The 22,043-nt window shown below is 47.2% G+C and overlaps 1 protein-coding gene across 3 annotated transcripts in view; it reads left to right on the top strand.

Moving 5' to 3' along the window:
* CEP89 (centrosomal protein 89) overlaps positions 1–22,043 on the top strand; it is a 1,655,177-nt gene that overhangs the window by 1,352,209 nt on the left and 280,925 nt on the right. For all 3 annotated transcript variants that reach the window (XM_069639099.1, XM_069639094.1, XM_069639107.1), the window contains one exon: positions 4,283–4,372. In XM_069639099.1, coding sequence (XP_069495200.1) covers positions 4,283–4,372 — 90 coding nt within the window. The remainder of the gene's footprint in view (positions 1–4,282; positions 4,373–22,043) is intronic.

The raw sequence follows: 22,043 nt of genomic DNA, 5'->3' as shown, positions 1-22,043 counted from the left end.
TTCTACACTTCATTCTTTGAAAAAATGGTCTGTATATAAAAAACAGTAAGAACATCTGTTATCTTTCAATGTGTTTACAATTCATTGTGAAAACATCCCCACCAATTTGGGGTATCACACAAGTCTGTGTTCTGTTATTCCCACAGTTCTCACGTCGACACGTGTTTCAGTTGCTCTCTGCGAGCATCATCTTAATACAATTTGCCTCCAGATTCCAACTGTCCCTCCTGACCCCATTGGATAGGAGATGGTGTGGCCCATGTCAATATATGTGCCTGAAAAATGGGTTGTTTTGTCCTGAAGAAGGTTGCCGTACAGAGAGAGTATTAATGATGATGCTCGCAGAGAGCAACTGAAACACGTGTCGACGTGAGAACTGTGTCTGCATAACACTGGAAGTTGGGGGAAAAAGGGGAGATGAGGCGTGCAAGTTGAGCAAGGTAGATGTTAAAGAGCCAAGGGGATAGGATAGAGCCCTGGGGGACAGCACAGGTGGAGAAGGAAGTAGGAGAGGAGAAGGAGCCCAGGATGACTTGGGACGAGCGGTCAGAAAGGAAGGATGTCAGCCAGTCCAGTGCACGATCCGAGATACCAAGTGTATCGTGGAGCCTTTGTATGAGGATGGAATGGTTGACCATGTCAAAGGCAGAGGAGGGATCGAGTAGGATGAGTATAGCTGGGGAGTCGGAGTCAAGAGATGCAAGCAGCTCCTCACAGGTGTTTAGAAGAGCAGTGTCCGTGCCTCTGGATGCTCGAAATCCAGATTGATGGCCGCGGAGACCACCAACAAGTTTGGTGTGCGAGTTGCGTTGGCAAGGCCAACTTCTCCAGCAATTTCCCCAGGAAGGGGGTGATGGAAATAGGGCAGTAGTTGGCTGGACAGATAGGGTCTGTTGAAGGTTTTTTCACCAGGGGTGCACAAGTGAGTGCTTGAGGCAGGAGGGGAAAGATCCAGTGGCAAAAGAATGATTACAGAAATCAGAGAGTGCAGGGGCAGAGGAGCCTAGGTTGTCCTTGATGGTTCTGGATGAGCAAGGGGAAACCTGTTTAGAAGACACTTTCATGGAGCTGACAACTCTGGTAACTTCTTCAGGTGTGACAGGGGAGAAGAGAGAGAGAAAAAAAATGGAGAGGGATAAAGAGGTGCAGAGGGCAATGAAAAGAGTAGATGCTGTGACAGGGGAGTCCAATTGGATGTTGAAATCCCCCAATAGCAGGAAATTGGAGGTGGATAAAAGTAAGGAAGAACAGAAATCAGCCCATTCAGAGAGGAACAGGGTGGAAGCGTCTGGAGGCCAGTAAATGTGGCAGTGGTCAAGGTGGAGGAGGGCGAAATGACCACCTTGCACACCAGGCGCTCAAAGGAAGAGAGATGGAGGAAGGAACCCACTCATTAAGGCCAGCACAATGAGGTCGAAGCTTGGAAATGATCCTGAAGCCATCAGGGAGGAGGGAGTCAAAAGCAGTGACTGAGCTGGCATTAAACCATTTCTCGGCAAGAGCGAGAATGTTATGGTCAGTGTCTTCAAGAAGGAGGCAGATGTCAGTGGCATGTTTGTTGGATGAGCAGGTGTAAGAGTCGCCAGATGAAAGAGGTCTCTGCCTTTGAAAGTTTTCTGAGGTGGGGTACAGGGGCATAGTACACTAGTAGGAGGGGAGGGCTAGATAGGGTAGTCGGAGGAGAGGCAGGAAAAGGAAGGAAGTTAATGAGAGACAGCAGGATCCGGTCAAATAAATGGAGGTTGGGTTTAGGACCCTGAACCAAGATAATGCCTGTGTGGCAGACATTAACGAAGCAACGTGAAGATGAGAAGCCGGCCAAGAGGACTTCCCACTTGGTACCACCATTAATGGTAGAAGATGTGGAAGGAGAGAGAGTTCATATGAGGGGTTTATGGATCTGGAGAGGGGAGAGAAGAGGTCATCAGTGAAGATCTCTCTGGAAGAAGCGCTAACATAAGTGTCTGCGATGGGAAGGCCAGGGTTTGCACTCAAGATGTCTTTTTGTGCTTTTTCCTTATGGACTCCGTGAGAGGGGGTGGGGAATAGGTGATAGTGTAGCAGTTAGATAAGATGGGTGAGATGGTAAGAGCAAAAGGAGTGGTAGAGGTTAGTAGAGGAATGAGGAAGAGTGGCTACACTGCACAGTTCTAGTGAACAAAACGGGCACAAATCAGTCCTAAAGGAAACTACTTTTTAAAGATAGTGGCTCAAATGCAGTGCAAAGAGGCGCACGGATGAAAAAGGCACACACAAAGCTAAATTCGACTTTCAAAAATAGGCTTCAAATGCAAATGCAGTGAGAGATGAAGTAGGATTGGCTGCAGGGAGGGAGGCAGGAAGGCAGAGAAAATAGGCACATAAAGTAGTTCAGTTAGTGGAGGAGGCAATGGGAGAGTTCATCCATCACTCACTGGTAGGTCTGCAAGGAGCGTAGTGGTCCATGTGTCCAAGGTCATGGGGTAGCAGTAATTAAGTCATAGTTTGAGAAGGGGGAGCAAGTACAGAGAAGGACTTCCAGGCCCAGCCAGGCCCTTAAATGTGGACCTTGGCTGGAGGGGCCGGCTTTCGCCTGCCGGCGTCTCCGATTGGCTAAAAATGCAGAGATGCAGCCAATCACAAAGGGGCCGCAGGCTGACTCCTAACCCCAGGAAGGGTCGGCCATCTAGGAGAGTGAATGTCCCTGCAGAGAAGAATAGCCAAATGGCCACAAGCAAGATGAAAATGTGAGGGGCTGCATCTTAATAATAATCATGTCATGCGTTCAGCAAATTAATTTTTAAAAATTCTTTTATCTTTTCGATTCCCTGAGTCCCCACACCAGTAAATTAGCACCCCAGGGCTTACCTTTATTGGAACTGCAGACACGCTGCTCCAGCAGCTAAAAAGAACGAAGAAGGCTGGTGGTGGGTAGCACGAGGCACAGGCTAGGCATCAGCCCAGCCTTGTGTAGATGGAATGGAGGGAGTAAAACAAGGGATTAGGAGATTTACAAGTGATTGGGACAATGGACTAGAAGTAGGACTGGGATTTGGGACTAGAAGGCAGATTGAGATGAGGGATTGAGGCAAGTAACTAGGAGTAGGGCCTTCACGAAGGACTGGGGTAAAGTACTAGGAGTAAACCTGGGAAGGAGAACTGGGATGAGGGAGTAGGACTAGGACGATGGGCTAAGATTAGGACTGGGCAAAGTAAACAGGAACAGGGACTAGTAGTAGGGCTGGGACAAGAACTAGGCATATGACTGGTACAGGCAATAGTAGGAGGACTGGCATGAGGAACTCTGACAAGGCACCAGGCGGTGAACTTCGATGAGGAGCTGGGATGAGGAATGCGGCAAAGGACTGGGAGTAGGAGTAGGACTGGGAAGTGGGACTGGGAGTAAGACTGGTCACATGACTGGGAGTATGATTACAACACAGGACTGCCAGTAGGACTGGGAGAAGTGACTAGGGGTACGTCTGGGGCAAGGGACTAGGATAAGGGATTAGGAGTGGTGCAGGCATTAAGGACTGGGAGAAGGGACTAGGTGTAGGGCAGGGATGAAGGGCTAGGAGTAGAATTGTCACACTGGACAAGGAGGAGTAGGTCTTGAATGGGGAGTCTAGGAGTAGGGCTGGGATGTGTGTCTAGGAGTAGGGCTGGGATGTGTGTCTAGGAGTAGGGCTGGGATGTGGGACTAGGATTAGGGCTGGGACACGGGACTAGGATTAATGCTGGGACACAGGACTAAGAGTAGGACTGGTATTTGGGACTAGGAGCAGGATTGGGACACAGACTATGAGTAGCACTGAGGCACAGGGCTGAGGGTAGGACTGGGACGCGGGACTATGAGTAGCACTGAAGTGTGAGACCGGGACAAGGTAGGAAGACTTTCTGATGGACTGCACTGAGGGCACACGACTAGTACTCTGACTTCCTAAATTACAGGGCTGTGCAGTTTTCTTTCGTTTACTCGTGCCTGTGATGACACATGCTGATTTATTTTTAAAAAGTGTGACGAGTTTCAATATGCAAAAGAAACCAATCTGTGAGGCAGCCAATCCATGCCAGTATTGTTGCAGGTTACCATGCCTTCTGAATATTTTGCTTTTCATCCCCCTTTCTCTCTCTGTAGCATTGTTCCAGCAACAAGGCGACACTAAAGGGCCACCATATGGGCTAAAACCAAACCATGTGTAATTTTCTTTTCTTAGGTTATAATAATTGATCATTACTATTTCATTTTAATTCAATGATTACAGTAAAGTTTGTATTCACTAAAGTTTGTATTCACTTGCAGGCAAAAAACTTAGAGACTGAAAAACACAATTTTCTTAACAAAGTATTAGGAGGACATGTACGCTTAGGAAGATTGGAAGAAAAGGTCAAGGTAAAAAATAATGTTCTTATGTATTGTGTATAACAAGTTCTTTCATTCATATATATTTTTTTTAACATTCATTTGGAATTAGTGGTAATATTAGATGCAGTGTATGTCGTTTTATGGCATTGGGAAACGGATGTTAAAGGATAGTTCCGGGACTTTTTTTTTATTGTCCCTACGGGTCGGCCATGTGTTTGTAAGCATAAATCGGTAGATCGTAGGAAACTTTCCTATGGACCTTACCCGACTTTTCGCCCATTATCGCACTCGAAATCAGCCTCCATTTTGTGATAATCCTATCATTCCGCCGCATCGACCTGGCTCACCTGCCTTTGCGGCACTAAATCAAATCCCCCGCCCCTGAGCCTGACATCAGCAGACGCGTACTGCCCATTTCAAGCACGTCTCGTGTCAACAATCGCTGCGCCTCAGCTATTGACGTGTTGCCATGGAAATGGCAGGACGCCTCTTTCCCCAATAAGTATAAACAGACCGTTTCACAACATACAGCAGCAGATTTTCGATTCCATTCCTCTCTCTGTGTTACTTTGAGTATTCTGTGACTCGTTTCAGTGCTCTGGTCAGCTACCTTCGCCGCTTGTAGCCCGTGTGAACACCTGTACCATCTCTGTAAATTATTTTACTATCTTTACCGCACAATGGCCACAATAATGCCGTATATGTACGAGCCCGAGTACACCGAGGAGGAACTACTGGAAAGGCAAGCACGCGAAAACGATGGGGATTCGGACGGCAGTTGGGAGGACCAGTCAACGGATGAAGAGCCTGGACCATGTCGCATGGACGGCGTCTCCACCTGGTGCACGTGCAATCGGTGCGAGCTAATGCCAACTGAGGAGGAGAACTGCTGCTGCCGTGAAAATTCCGGGTGCTTGGCCTACATTTCGGAAAGCGAGCAAAGTCAGCAGGAAGGCGAGCAAAGTCCGCAATGCATCACCGAGCTGCCAGAGTTCAGGGAAGCCTGCCTCTCACGGACAGTGTTGAGGATGATGATGGTGCTTATGCACGAACTTCGTGGCACTGTTCGTCCGCGTAATCCGAGTAACGAGTAAGTATACTCTGTTTGTGATGTCAGTGATGCCACCACTATTTCATGGTCGTCTCCCACATATAAAATTACATTTACATATCATTCGAACGCATGTAAATTGGTTCCATATAGTGCATTTTCTAGATATAATTTTTTTCTAAGAAAAATGACATGTGTTACCTGAATCGACATTGATAAGAAAGTTTGGTCAGTTTAATACAGTTTGCATCTTTTTTTTTCACAGGTGGTACAGGCTGGTGGCCTATCGTTGCTTCACTTGGTGGCTTCACGGGAGGCTCGGACACCGCGTTCGGAGAGTAATACCTGCCTGTGCGGTACTTGCCATTAGACAACATTTCCCCAGTGACAGTGGACAATACCGCGGATTTTCCCTCGATGTGCTGCAACCTCAACTTTACAATGTGTAATGTTTATTATTTATGTTTAATTAAAATCTAAAATAAAGCCCAACATATATTTTAACAATGGTTTTTTTGATTTTTTAAATGAATCTAGTGTGTCTCCGTTGAATAGCCTTCCAGTGCCTTGTCTTGTCACACCACATGTCTCCGGCCAGCATCCTCCCTCACGCTGGCCGCACACCTTCAATCCACATAACCGTTGAACCCATATATGCAGCAGTCATACATATATTATTTTGTGGGTTGGCATCAAGCGTTTGCAATAAAAAGCTGTTGGATTTTATTGATACAAAACATGGTTATAGGTAAATAATAAATATGGTTGATCATAATAAATCCTCTTTTTGGGCACCGGGTACAGAGATGACCCCCATATATTCTCCTAGGAGGGTGAGGTATTTATAAACTCACCCCCCTGCCTTCCATGTAGTAGATCCTGCAGCCATCCTCTTACATTCAGTTAGATGGCCTCTCCTTGGTGAGGCCCTGCGGCAAACGGGTCTTGTCTGCACGACCACCGCCCCGATCCACCCCCCGCCCTATCAAAGGCAGTTCGCACCAGGGTACTTGCGCTGCTGGCAAGTGGAGCTGTCAGGGAGCGATAAAGGCCAAGAGGTGCCAAAGACCATGTACACTTCAAAGTGGTCTACAGAGCATGGGTTGTTGTTCCCATGTCTACCTCCAGACCCCGTGTCTCCTGCCAAGCATCCCCCCTCACGCTGGACGGCCCCCTGCAATCCACATAAGTGTGTCTCCATTCACGAGTCTTCCTGTGTCTTGTCTGCACGACCACCGCCCCGATCCACCCCCCGCCCTATCAAAGGCAGTTCGCACCAGGGTACTTGCGCTGCTGGCAAGTGGAGCTGTCAGGGAGCGATAAAGGCCAAGAGGTGCCAAAGACCATGTACACTTCAAAGTGGTCTACAGAGCATGGGTTGTTGTTCCCATGTCTACCTCCAGACCCCGTGTCTCCTGCCAAGCATCCTCCCTCACGCTGGACGGCCCCCTGCAATCCACATAAGTGTGTCTCCATTCACGAGTCTTCCTGTGTCTTGTCTGCACGACCACCGCCCCGATCCACCCCCCGCCCTATCAAAGGCAGTTCGCACCAGGGTACTTGCGCTGCTGGCAAGTGGAGCTGTCAGGGAGCGATAAAGGCCAAGAGGTGCCAAAGACCATGTACACTTCAAAGTGGTCTACAGAGCATGGGTTGTTGTTCCCATGTCTACCTCCAGACCCCGTGTCTCCTGCCAAGCATCCCCCCTCACGCTGGACGGCCCCCTGCAATCCACATAAGTGTGTCTCCATTCACGAGTCTTCCTGTGTCTTGTCTGCACGACCACCGCCCCGATCCACCCCCCGCCCTATCAAAGGCAGTTCGCACCAGGGTACTTGCGCTGCTGGCAAGTGGAGCTGTCAGGGAGCGATAAAGGCCAAGAGGTGCCAAAGACCATGTACACTTCAAAGTGGTCTACAGAGCATGGGTTGTTGTTCCCATGTCTACCTCCAGACCCCGTGTCTCCTGCCAAGCATCCCCCCTCACGCTGGACGGCCCCCTGCAGACCGCATAATGCCACGACATATACACGTCATTCATTCACAAACACACCCCTGTTTCGAATTCTTTATAACCCACTTCATATTTCTAATGAGAACTTCTTTGCGCTTTGCTAGTCAACCCGTGAAGGTGCTGGTTATCTGCTCTTCGTCTCTGTGAACTTCCGTGACCACTTTGAGCAAACTCGTCAGTTTGCAACCTGTGAACTGCTCCCTGTTCTACGACAAGAAACTACTCTGATCCCTGCATCTAACTGTTTGTTCGTCAAGGTAAGTCCATGTACCATAATCATTTTGCGTCCAATTTTTTAATTTATATCTATTTGCTAGTAGTCATCAAATTGCATCCATGTTTTCTTTTCGTTCACGACAGTACATGCAAGGAACTAGTCACATGTTCTGAGTTTAGTCAAATTACTTTTTCTATTTTTTGAAAGTTATTGAAATACTTATCCGCATGTGAATAACGTGTATAGTTCCAAGAACCAAAACGGACCTTGCATTGAACCTTTTATGTGTCATTTAATGTTTTAACACATTGGTATTCATAGAGAATTGTTGATCTTTACTTTTCAGAACTTTCCATAATGCCTGCCTGTTCCATTGGCGGTTGCCCTTCGAAGACCCATAACAAATCTGAAGGTACTATAATGCATGTTTTCCCTAAGACAATAGATCAGATAAGAGAATGGGTCCGATATTGCGGATATCCACCGTCTGAGCTAGAAAGTAGAGTCCTAGAAGTCTTTGCGGACAAGAGGGGTGATCGATACCGCATCTGCAGCAGGCACTTTAGCCCAGACATGTACTCCACATCATTGCTAATAAAGAAGAAAACACCGCGAGCGAGGCGAAAATTGCTCTCAACCGCTATTCCCACTCTATTCGTCCACATCCCTCCACTGGTGAGTCAAGTTTACGTATTTATCTCTCGGCCTTGCGGTAGTGTGTAGCATTAGCTAACAATAATTTCCCCATTTATGTATCCACTCAATATGAAGGCGGAAGATTCTCCATCCGTGTCGTTATTGCAGTCATCAGCCACTTCAAGCGCCTATCGGGTAATCTTACTTAGCTATTCTGACACTGACTTGTTTTAGGCATGTAAATCAATAGTTTTAATTGATCGTGTAATTATTTTACCTAATGGTACACCACAGTACTCGTCCTCTAGTCTTTGTTTTCAGTTATAATTATTGTTATCCAAAATAATGCAAGTACTGTCTTTCAGGGAGATGCTGAGGAGTCCAACGCATTGACGACAACCGTAGATGTCACTCAGATGCTCGAGGTACGTTTCCGGACAGTTCCATCGATGGAGATCATCAGATCTTGCATTCTTGTAGCGTGATTGTTACACACAATGTTTCTTTCGTTTTTAGCCATTGGTATGTCCTTCTGTCGTCGCCCTCCTATGTGTCTTCTTTTTTCAATATTGTGTTCAATACTAATGAAAGTCCTATGTTTCAGGGAGTCGATGGAGCATTAGTCCAAGAAGAAGGGGGAGCATGCAGTTACGGGTCGGCGCAACAGCTTGCAGAAGTGTGCACCGCAGTTACATCGTCCCTTGATGTTCTTATGCATTTCGAGGTATGGATACTGACAGATCAATCATGCGAGATCAAATGACGTGATTACATCCGCTATACTTCCTTCTTTATTAACGCAAGTACTATGTTTCAGGGAGCTGACGGAGCTTCTTCAACAAGAACATCACCCCTAGTAGTTGATGCAGATCTCTGGGTGGTGACACTTCCAACGATGGAGCAAATCGAATCATATTTAGATATCCATTATTTATTTTAGACAACTGATCATTTGTGCAGGTCTATTTAGATGAGCCGTTGACGCCTGCAGAAAGTTTATGTTCTTTTAAACAAAATAGAAAACCATACTAATGCAATTACTGTGTTTCAGGGAGTTGCTGAAGCGTCATCTTCAATAATATCATCAATGGAAGTCTATGCGGAGCCCGAGGTATGGATCTTGACAGTTCAATCTAACTAGATCAACAATGCGTGAACTATTGTCGTTTGAATGTTCTACACAATGCGTTCATTCGTGTTTTGCTATTGAGATGTACGTATGGGTATTGGTCCCCAAGTACATTTTGTGTTTTCAATATTATTATACATACTAATGAAAGTTCTATGTTTCAGGGAGTCGATGGAGCCTCAGTGAGTGATGGATGTGCTTATCATGAAAATATAGTCGTTGCAGCGCGAGAGGAAGTGGAGACATGCACACACGAGTCGGAGCAACAGCGTCCAGATGTTGAAGTTCGAGGCAAGAAAGTTTCAAAGAAAAGAAAGCAAAAGAAGGTTAGTGTCCTGTTCACTATATTATGTTGTCTTTCACTGTCAATAGTTCAATACTGTAAGTTGTGTTTAAATTGAACATCCCTTTTCTAATCTGTCCTCTAGTTGCGAGTGGGTGTAAGAACTAGATCTACACAGACAGTGAAGCGAACGAGAGATGTTGCTTGTCAAACCTTTTGGCAGGGACTTGAGACTGGAGATGCATCGTGCCAATGGGAAGAATATGAAGTGATTGACAACGGAGCTATACCACCACCAGCCATTGATAGTGAATGTCCTCCTGGTAGTTTGGATGCAGTCGGAGATCAATTCACAGAATCCACACCCGCAAAAAATAAGAGCGCGCGAAAGTTGAAGACATTGTTTTTTTCTCCCATCTCCGGACAAGGAACAGATGTTGCAATGGAAGAGAATGAAGTGGACAACAATGAAACACCATCAATATCACTCAGCATAGCGGAAGACGATATCAGAGATTGTACCTTTCATGCGAGTGACATGTCCTCAACGTTACAGGCCGAACCAGCTGGGATGCAGAGTGACAGTATAAGGAAAGAGGCCAAATTCATTGTATTCGATAGCTGTTTGATGGATATTATTATGATGATGAAATGTGGGCATTGGGTTGGTGGGGAAGTATGTGGGGAGCCATTGATTAATGTGACTCGTGCAATTCGAGGCACTAACCTTAAAATACATGCCACCTGTACACAATATCATCCGTTCGCATGGTCTGCACAACCCATGCTGGGGCAACTGCCAGCAGGCAATCTACTTTGTGCAGCGGCCGCACTTTTTAGTGGTTCAAGTTTTAAAAAGTTACAGTATTTCTTTCAGTTTGTGGGAATCCATTTCATTGCGAAAAGTCAGTTCTACAAATACCAAACCGATTATCTATTTCCAGCCATCAGCGAAGCTTGGAGAATGGAAAAAATGTCAATGGAAAGTACATTCGCGGGCAAACGCTTCAGGCTAGCCGGTGATGGACAGTGCGACAGCCCAGGATTTTCAGCCAAGTACTGCACCTATCACTTTCAGGACATGGAAAGTAAGAAAATTGTGAGTTCGGTGGTCGTGCAGGTGTCACAAAGTACATCCTCAGTGGCCATGGAGAAAGTTGGCTTTGTAGCATCATTGCAAGAACTACAATCGCGGGGAATGGTGATCGACCTGATAGCCACGGACAGACACGTTTCAATTGCCAAGACAATGAGAGAAGAGTACAAAAATATAAATCACCAATTTGACGTTTGGCATCTTGCAAAATCAATCAATAAAAAATTGTCGGCTGCAGGTAAAAAAAAAGAATTGCAAGGTATTTCACAGTGGTCCAAGTCAATCAGCAACCATCTTTGGTGGAGCTCAAAAACATGTGAAGGGTCGTTGGAAATTCTACTGGAAAAATGGCGGTCAGTAATGTTGCACTGCAGCAACGTACATCGATGGTCCACAAATGAACATTTCCACAAATGTGAACATGGCCATTTGTCCACAGAGGAGGCACGGAAGAAGAAGTGGTTGATTCCTTCATCACCCACTCACAAGGCCATTGAAAAGATTGTATTTGATAAAACTTTAACAAAAGCTTTGAGGGGACTCACGGAATTCTGCCACACAGGAGATTTGGAGGTGTTCCACAATATGTGCCTAAAGTACAGGCCCAAAAGATTGCATTTTGGCATGGAAGGCATGATAAATCGGACTCTTCTAGCGGTCTTGGCACATAACCATAATGTTGGCCGTCAACAAAGTCGGACGACCGGAACTTTAGGGACGCTTCGCTACAATAAGGCCTTCACTAAAAGAAGTAAACAATGGGTGATCAAACCAGTGTTTGAGGATATGCAATATGAGTTTATTGAGAGACTTATCGTAGATGTCCTCGATAGGCACATACATGGAGTGGTGAACGAACCTATGCAGGGGACAACTGCATTGCCACACAACATTGCCTCTGTTCCATGTCCACCTAAAGCAGAGCTCATTGAGAAATACACATCACGGTTTAAATGATTGTAATTTGATTGTCTGTTCTCTCGAGTCTCCTCATGTTGCAGGCCCAAACTAGAAATGTGTGCTCGCTCAAAGTGAAGGTCAGCTGCTTTGATGTTTTGCTCGGGTGGCGGAACGGCCCACGACCAAGTATAAGGTTCTATTGTGATTTGACCTTGACAGGCCGGGACCATCCCGAAAGACTAAGAAAAGATAATGAATAAAATTTCAGAAACGAAACGATGAGCCACGTTCATTAGAAGAAGTAACGTCGGGAAAGAAGGAGTGGTGTTTCGGGTCTGCCCTACACAGAGACACAATGGAAAATGCAAATATAATGTAAGTAACTTTTGATGAGTTTATGCCGCAATTTCATTACTATACAGTGGCTTTAAAGACGGGTTCAGTTGTACTTGTTCGTTCTATGTGGCATATTGTTTTCTACCGCGCACTATCTTGAGGAGAAACATCTGCTTTTACTGAAGCACCTCAAAACCTTCCTCTTTGCTTCTGCTTTCTCTCTCCCTCTCCCCTGCTACAACTGGTCCACTCTCTGCGACCTCGGTCCTGGGCCCTTCCACTCTCCACCTGCACTGCCTCCCTGTCAACCCCTGCACTGGGGGACTGTCTCAGTATCCTACAGCCCCCCCTTCCCAGCACTTGTTCTGCACTTACCTTGCACTTGCCACCAGCTGGCCCTATTTATTTATTATTTTATGCTACTTACCTTGTACTCCACTCCCCCCCCCTCCCTGCCTCGCCACGCCTTTAAACACTTGTGTACACCCAGTAGCGCTGTCCTCGCTATGATTTTAATAAGGATCTGATGGTGAGACTAATTTCATTTTTTATGTTTTTAGGTACATCATTCACTACTGTCTGTGTCACGAGTACCAGACACCGGCGGACGGCTTCTACAGCCGCCAGTTGCTTCTCCGCGTGAACAACGTTACCACCCTGACCATTTTATGGGACGATCGCCAAGTACAAGTATGCCCTTACGCGGTACTAACGGTTAGATGCAACATACCTACCGTTGTGGTGGCCTAGTGCCTCGTTGTTGGAACAGCCATGCGATTATCAGTGCGACCGAAGAGCTTATTTTTATCGTAAACCAACACCCTGTGGACTGCACACGAACATCGCTTCCCTCAAGACGAACTTTTTGGAACATGAGCAAATAAAAATGCAAATCGCTGAATATTCTCTAAACATTTGATGTCCAATAAACGTACTTTGCCAAATGTACAATCTTGCCGTTTGCTTTTAAACCACGGTTTCACATTCCGAATTGTGGTGCTGTATTGTGAGATGCTCTAAGACCCTGTGTACAGCAAAGGACCATCGCGTTCCTCAATACGAACTTTTTGGAACATGAGCAAATAAAAATGCAAATCGCTGAATATTCTCTAAACATTTGATGTCAAATAAACGTACTTTACCACATTTACAATCTTGCGGTTTGATTTCAAAGTACAGTTTCATATTCCGAATTGTGGTGCGCTGTATTGTGAGCTGATCTGTGTTGATTTCCGGGGTCTGTGTGGAGTCGCGTAGAAGACGCCTGGGCGCGTTTGCCTACGCAGCTCAGTCACGTCACGGATAGAGGCGGGGAATATGAATGTTTTGATAAAGTCTGTTTCAGGGGCGGGGGATTTGATTTAGTGCCGCAAAGGCAGGTGAGCCAGGTCGATGCGGCGGAATGATAGGATTATCACAAAATGGAGGCTGATTTCGAGTGCGATAATGGGCGAAAAGTCGGGTAAGGTCCATAGGAAAGTTTCCTACGATCTACCGATTTATGCTTACAAACACATGGCCGACCCGTAGGGACAATAAAAAAAAAGTCCCGGAACTATCCTTTAACTCCAAGGTAACAAACTGGTGGTTGGCTGTACTGAGCCCAGGGTGATAACAAAATAAGGTCATACTTTTTGTTCTCAAAATTCAGCTGTGTGTGGAAGTTCTTTTGCTTTATGTGCTTTATTAATGGTTTTGAAAGCAGATCTATTGCACTTGTTTGGCTTGGGTCTTTTTATCCAACAATATTGTCTAGGATTATTTGTTATGTTCATGAATTAAAGTAATAGTACGATCTATGCGTCAACCCTTTTTGGTGCTACCAACGCAACTCTTATCACTCTGTGTTCACAGGTACTTTGTTTCCCCCATGTATGTGGAAACCCATGTCTGTGTGAGGTCCAAGCCTCAACATTTCTCGTGTTATGTTCTATGGGGTATACCGATTTGTTCTATGGGGTATACAGATTTGTGCTGTCTTTTCAGTTTCAGCTGCCCAAGTGGGGTTTCGTTAGTGGCATCCTGCTCTCGATGGGACTCATTTGGGATTTTTTGTCTAGAATGAGGTGTACTTGGATTGTTCGATTTGGGAATATACTTTCTATTGGATTCCTCATTTTTGACATACATCTCCCAGAGCCAGCTGCTCTTCAGAAACTTTTCTGCCACCAGGGGGACGCAGCGTGACTCCGATTGAGCTCCGCCTGCCACCTCTGTGACCTGCGTCCCTATCAGGACATTGGGCCAGTACATAGAGGCAGAGCACCCTGTGAAAGCAAAGCCTTTTTTTCGTAGCACTCTGCCCTCTTTAGGAACACTGCTTTGTTTGAGGTTTTTTGTTTCTCATTTTCACGTCATGCCGAATACCTTGTCCTCGGATTTCAAATCCTGCGTTGACTGCGGACATCATATGTCTCCTCACTGGATCTGTCTTTATTGCCTCAGAGGGGAGCATGAAAGGGGGGGCAAAACTGTTCACCTTTCTTCAAAGGAAGGGTAACAAGCGGACTTGTTTGAGGTCACACAGCATGGAACTGAAAACTGTCCCCTGTCCACAAGGACAAGAAGAAAAAGCACTGCAAGAGATCTCTTTCCTCCGGCATGTCTTCAAAACACCATTCCTCTTCATCACCTCCTTGCCCCCTTTCACTCCTCTAAGGTCATCATGGTACCGTCTTGGTCCAAGGTCCTCAGACCAACCTTCTCCTCTTTGATAGACGTTTCCCGCGCCTCATCAATTTCCTTTCCTCTTCTGCTGTCCCCGCTCTTCCCCCCACAGCTTCCTTGCCTCCCCCTACTGTCTCCTCCTTGGCTATCTTGCCCTCTCCTCCTTCCTCTTCGGCCCTGACTCAGGCTTCTTCTACACCTCTGCAGGGCGTACCTCTGATTTGTACCCCTACCTGGAAGTCTTTCAAGGACGGCAACCTTTTGTCACTCTCAACTCTTGTTCTGCTGTCAAACACTCCTCTGACATCTGCTGTCTCCTGGAAGAACTTGACCTTGATGTCCTTGGTCTCACCGAGACATGGTTCACGGCCAGCTCTGTCACAAGCTTTGACACGCTCCTCCCGGATGGCTACAAGATCCTCTCCGCACCCAGGCCCAGCCGTTTCCGGAGGGGGTGTAGCCCTGATTTTCCCTGAGTGGATCCCCGCCTCTGTCATTCATATGCAGGCCTACTCCTCTTTCGAATGCTTCGACTGCAGGCTCTCTCTCTCTCTCATGGCCATTCCCTCACTGTGGCTACCATCTGTCGACCACCTGGTCAGGTCTTCTCCTTCCTCTGTGAGTGGGCAGACCTCTCTTCTTCCCTCCTGGTCTCGACCACTCAACTCTTCCTTCTTGGAGACTTTAACATCCACCTGGATACATCATGTCCTTCCTTTTTTTCGGGACCTCTGCAACTCTCTCTCACTCTCTATTCTCCCCTCTGGCCCGACTCACTCTACAGGGCACACTCTGGATGTTCTGATCTCTTCAGACCTTCCCCTTTCTATCCCTCTCACCACTCCTCCCTCCAGGAGTTATCACTGGAGTTATCACTTTCTCCTTTCCTCCCAGCTCACCCTCTCTACCCCTCAGGCCAAGCCACCTCCAGCACTGCCACCCACCTTCTCCCATTATCCGACCCATGAAGCGTGTGTCAGTTGAGGCTTTCGCCGCTACTTTCTCACCCCCGATTCCCCTTTGGCTGACTCACACCCTGACACAGCCCTTTCCATCCTCCACTCTGCTATATCTGATACTCTTGATGTTCTTGCCCCTGTCATGAGGATCCGCTTGAATCCCAAAGCCAAGTGCAACTCCTGGTATGACTCAGACCTCGTCACCCTCAAATGCAAGTGCAGGGTTGCTGAGTGGAAATGGCGTGCTTCCGGTACATCCTCTGACAAACTAGCCTGCAGCCTGCTCCAAAGGCAATACCCGCTCTGTCCACACCAAGAAGAGAGCTCACATCCAAGCATGCGTCTCTGCGGCATCTAAAAACTCGGCCGAACTCTTCAAAATCTGCAAGGAACTGGCCAATCCTGCTGCAGTATCTACCTCTCCTGTCCCCTCCCAGGCCCTCTGCACAGCTCTGGCTTCTCATTTTATCTCTAAAACTCAGGACATCCTGTCCTCTCTCTCTCTCTCTCTCTCTCTCTTCCTCTCCCCCTCCTCCCTCTACTCCCTGCTCTTCCTCTGGCCCTTCTTTGGCCACCTCTCCTCCCTCCTTCTCTGCCTTTCCTCTGTTCTTTCCAAACAATGTTTCTAGACAAGTCAGATCTATGAAAGTCTTGTCAAAACAGGTTCACCCCAGACACGACCCCCAGGTGGTTATGTTACAAGAAACACATGCGCTACGGAAGGTGAACACAGAGATCTTGCGAGGTTGGGGGCAACAAAGATACTATACTGAGTACTCGACCCAGGCAAGAGGAGTCCTCACTTTGGTTCACCCCTCCATTGCTTTTCGATTAGTTAAACACAAAATAGACCCTCAGGGGCAGTATGTCATACTATGGGGTAGTATTGCCGGAAAGGAGGTCGTCCTTGTAAATACATATGGACCTAATATTGATGATCCTGATTTCTATATGAATGTGGTGCACGAAATAGGCCCTGTAGAGTGCAAGCAAATAGTGTGGGGGCGATTTTAACACCATTCTAGATATCTCCCTGGACCGCTCCACTACCAAAAACCGAGCTCCCACCAAGGCAGCCTCCATGATTCTACTAATCCTATCACAAATGACTATGGTGGATGCCTGGAGAACACTCCACCCACAAAAAAGGCAATACTCGTTCTACTCCTCAGTGCACGACACTGAGTCCCGCATAGATTACTGGCTGATATCTGCTTCCCTTATGAATAAGACAAATAATTGTGAGATACATCCCCGCACCCTTTCTGATCATGCCCCTATATCTCTGGACATAACCCTAGAAGATGTAAAGCCCCTGGCCAGGAGATGGACAATGCCACCTGAGATACTCAAAGACCCATCAGTTGCAGATGCTTTAAATATCGAGGTGGAGGACTTCTTTGAAACCAACAGGGGGTCAGTTGACAAGAACTCAACCCTATGGGAAACCTTTAAGGTATGGGTAAGGGGGATCCTAATTTCTAAATCCACAGGATTATTGAAGTCGGTTAGAACAGCACTGGCGGAGGTGGAGAAACACCTGGGGGAACTAGAATCACTTTATACAGCCACGCACGAGAAAAAGACACTAGCGGACATTAACAGTAACCTACAAGCGTTCAATAAACTAGCAAACGGGGAACTGCTATATATGGCAACCCCCCTCAGAGCATGCCGATATGGCGAAGGGAACAGAGCAGGCCGCTCCCTGGCGAACCTGTTAAAGGCCGAACAACACCATACACCAATCTCCAGCATAGTGGCGGAAGATGGCACCGTGATCACCAGTGAGGAGGGTATCAACAGAGAATTTGCTCATTTTTATTCCGAATCATATTCTAACCATGATCTGAAATCGGCCAGCGAAATAAGAGAATATCTGAACAATGTAACACTCCCGAAACTGTCGATAGAGAATAAACTAGCGCTTGACCAACCCCTGACATTAGAAGAAATCACTGAAGCAATCAAGTCACTGGCTAAAGGAAAGGCACCTGGGTCAGATGGACTGGGAGCAGAGCTGTATAAGGAGCTCAACACTGAACTGGCCCCAATGCTACTGTCGGTATAGGAGGAGGCAATTGAACTAAGAACCCTACCAATATCTATGACAGAAGCCATAATAACGGTGCTTCTGAAGCCCAGACGGCTATCCCATGATATGTCCTCATACATGCCCCTGTCTTTAATAAACTGCGACGCCAAAATATCTTCCAAAGTCTTAGCCACGGGACTCTTACACAACATGCCCAGGCTGCTCCACCCAGACCAATGTGGCTTTATCCCGACGGCACTGAATCTTCGAAGACTATTCAGAGTAATGGCTCAGATAAAACCGGAAGCCCAGGCAGTAGTCGTATCCCTAGATGCTAAAAAGGCGTTTGATTCGGTGTCATGGATATACCCGCTTGCCGTACTCGAGAAGTTTGGAATAGGCCCATACTTTCTAAAATGTGTCAAGTTACTATACTCTAACCCACGATCCAGGGTACTAACGAACCGCACAATGTCCGATTGGTTTAAATTGGGCAGAGGCACTAAACAGGGATGCCCATTCTCCCCCATACTGTTTGCTCTCACGATAGAACCAATCGCAGCAGCCATTAGGGAACATCAGGGTCAGAGAGGTATTAGAATGGCCGCCTGACCCAGTCAATATCACTATATGCAGACGACACACTGCTATACATCCGAGAACCCGACTTACATCTGGGTCCAGCAGTGGAAACTTATACACAAATTTGCAGAGTACTTAGGCTATAAAACAAACAGCTCTATATCCAAAATCTTTCCCCTAACTCCTGCCACTAGACGCCCGACTAACACATACGGCCTTCAATGGTCACCCACGAAAATGAGGTACCTGTGGATTGTCGTGTCAAAAGACAGAACCTCCCTATATGCGGACAACCACAAACTACTGTTAAATACAATCTCGACCAAAATCCACCTGTGGGCTAAACTCCCTATCTCACTGATGGGCCGGGTTGCAATCCTGAAAATGGTGATCCTGCCAAAGCTACTATATATATTCACTAACATCCCGATATGGTCAGGCAGACAGTTCTTTGACACCCTGAGATCCATGGTCGTGGGGTTTGTCTGGTATGGGGGGCCGGCCAGAATGAAATGGGGAAAAAATGGTTGAGCCATACGACAAAGGGGGCATAGCAGCTCCGGACTTGGAGCTATATTACCCGGTGGCACAAGCTCAATTTGTTAGATACTGGTATGACCCCCTAGACACTGTGCCACATATCTATATAGAGAAACACGCTGTACGTCCAACTGATCTACGGTCCATTATATTCAAAACAAAACATAAAGACGAATGCTCGTTTGACCCAGTGAGTACAACGGTGCATGCTTGGTCCACGATCTACCATAGGCTTCGATTGGAGACACCATACTACTCAGAGGCCCCCCTCTGGAACTTTCCCGGCATTGCACCCTCATTTGATACCGATAAGCAGAGGATATGGGACCCATATGGGCAATTTAAAATGCGGGACATATTCCCCAACGGGAAATTTATTACCCTAGAAGATTTTAACACTGTGATGGGGAGGGGTCAGCTGAAAATACTACAGTACCATCGCATGCGACTGGCCTTCAAGGCTAGATGGCCATTGTTTCCCAATGAGCCCCCACCGCATGAATGCCTCATGTCATTATCCTTTTGATCAGGCACTAGTGTTTCCAAACTCTATACGACAACACAAGCACACACACCGACACTAAATACGATTAAAGCTTCCTGGGAGACTGACCTGGGAATAACCATAGAGGAAAAAAACTTGGTCGAGATGCTGCGAACTGACCAAGAAGGTGTCCATCAATTCAGGCCTCCGGCTGATCCAATTCAAAGTGTTGAACAAACTTCATTATACGCCAACAAAGGTTGCTAAAGTTGCACAAGACTGCCCGAGCAGTTGCCAGAAATGTGGGAGTGATCACGCTGACTCATTCCATATGTACTGGAAGTGCCCACTCATTTACGGGTTCTGGGGGAAGGTGGCTGGAATTTTGCTAGAGATCACACAGGTTCCAATAGACCTTACAGCCCAGAAATACTTGTTTTGGGACATAGGAAAGATGGCAGAAGTGACCAGAAGACTGTTTAATGTGTCATGTGCAGTGGCCAAGAAGTGTATAGTTCAGAACTGCAAGAGCCCGCACGCACCATGTATAAACCATTATCTTAAAGAACTGACATATGTTAATGAGTTTGAGGAACAATACGTGATGACACTCCCGAGGGCAAGCAGACCAAAGGACATTTGGGCCCCGTTCAGGGTATATTTATGTGAGTTGGGGTCGGCCGGAAATAGCCCCACGGGGCCCAGAAGTGCATCAGCTCTGTAAATTGTTTAATGTGTTATAAGGTTGAGTAACTCATCTCAGACATGATTATTTGTATAATGATGTGTTGTTGCAATGACGTGTACCACAATTAATAAACAAAGTTTTTTAAAAAACAGGTTCACCCCTGTTCCTCCAAAACCATCAAGGACCACATTGACACCCTGGCTCTTGCTCTGGCTGATTTCTACAACCACTCCTTTGCCACTGGCGTCTTTCCTTCCCCCCTGATGCACTCATTTGTGCACCCTCTTCTTAAGAAACCCTCTGCCAACCCGTCCTGCCTGGCTAACTATCACTCAATCTCCATCACTCCTTTCCTGGACAAACTCTTGCACAAGCTGGCCATCTCGCAGCTTAATCTTCACACTGAATCTGTTGGTTGTCTCCATGACCATCAGCCTGGTTTCAGAGCTGCCAGAAGCACGGAAACTGCTCTCACGAACATCCATGAAGACCTGCTCTCCAACCTTGATTCCAACACCGTCTGATCATCTTACTTGATCTCTCTTCTGCCTTTGACATGGTCAACCATGCCGTCCTGCTCAATCGTCTCCGTGATAACCTGGGTACCGATCAGGCCCTGGCTTGGCTGACCTCTTTCCTCTCCGATTGACCCTTCCAGGTCCAACTTGGGTCCTTCCTCTCCTCTATCTCTACATGTGGTGTCCCCAGGGTCTAGCCTCTCTCCCTGCCTGTTCAACCAATACCTGGCACTTCTTGCCCACCGCATTGACACTCACTGCTCCAACTTTCACTGCTACGCGGATGATACTCAGCTAGTTTTCAGGCTCCCTTCAGCCACCTCTTCTGCTTCTCTCATCTCTGACTGTATGCTATCCAGGAGTGGTGTGCCACCAATGATCTCTGCCTTAATGCCAGTAAGACTGAGATTCTCCTCATCGGCACACACGCTCGTTCTGTTCCTGTCGCGCTCTGGCCGGCCTCTCTTGGCCCTCTTCCTGCTCCCATCTGTGAGGCTAAAAACCTCGGGGTCATCTTCGACTCCACACTCTCCTCACATCTCTGACATCTCTAAGAAGTCACACTACCCGCTGCACCTGCTCAGAGGTATTCCTCCTTTGCTCTCCTTCCCCCAGAAGCTCACCATCTCCAGAGCTCTGGTTCTCTCTAGGCTGGACTACTGCAACAGCCTCTTTCTGAATCTGCCTGCATCTACTCTCCACCCTCTGCAACTCATCCAGAACAGGACTACCTTGGCCTCAAGCCCAGGGATCATATCTCTCCAGGACTGAAATATCTGCACTGGTTCCCAGTGGCTGTGAGGATTAAGTTCAAAACCCTCTGCATTGTCCACAAAGCCTTCTGGGGGCTGGGGCTTCAATGCCTTCAACTCTCTCTTCCTAAATATCTTCCTCCTTGAGCTCTTCGCTCATCCGCCTCCAACTCCCTCAGGGTCAGTCGCTTCTCCAAGCAACAAGTTGGTGATAGATCTTTCTTTGGCTGGGGCCTGCCTGTAGAACAGCCTCCCTGCCGCTCAGAAAATTGAGGAGAACCATCTCCGTTTCCGGAAGCCCCGAAAGACCTTACTCTTTGCTTCTGCTTTCTCTCCTCCTCTCCCCTGCTGAACTCCTGACTGAAACTGCACTGGTCACCTGGCTACCCTCTGTTCTCGGGCCGAGGTGCCCTCCCCGTCAGTTGCACACCTGCACTGCCCCCCTGGGCAATCCTTGCACCCTGGGGCTGTTTCTGTACCCCCTACAGCTCCATACCAGCACTTGACACCTGATGTCTGCACTTACCCTTCACCTGCCACCAGCTGGCCGCACTTCTTATTTATTGTTTTTATTTATTTACTGTTTATCCTATGTACTGCACTTCCCCTCCCCCTTACCCTGCACTTGTGCGATCTCAATGTCACCTGGGCAAGTAAGATCGTTGTCTCCGTCTTCCCTCTGTTCCCCTCCCATGCCTCGTCATGCTTTGAAACACTTGAGAATAGGTGCGTTATACATGCCATATCATATATCTTATCATATCATCGAGGAAAAGCAGTCACAGATCCGGGCACTCCTCAGAGGAGCTGGC

Source organism: Ambystoma mexicanum, chromosome 1q (genome assembly GCF_040938575.1).
Source record: "Ambystoma mexicanum isolate Mex_15411 chromosome 1q, UKY_AmexF1_1, whole genome shotgun sequence".
Lineage (NCBI taxonomy): Eukaryota > Metazoa > Chordata > Amphibia > Caudata > Ambystomatidae > Ambystoma > Ambystoma mexicanum.
This window is presented reverse-complemented; position numbering and strand designations above follow the sequence as displayed.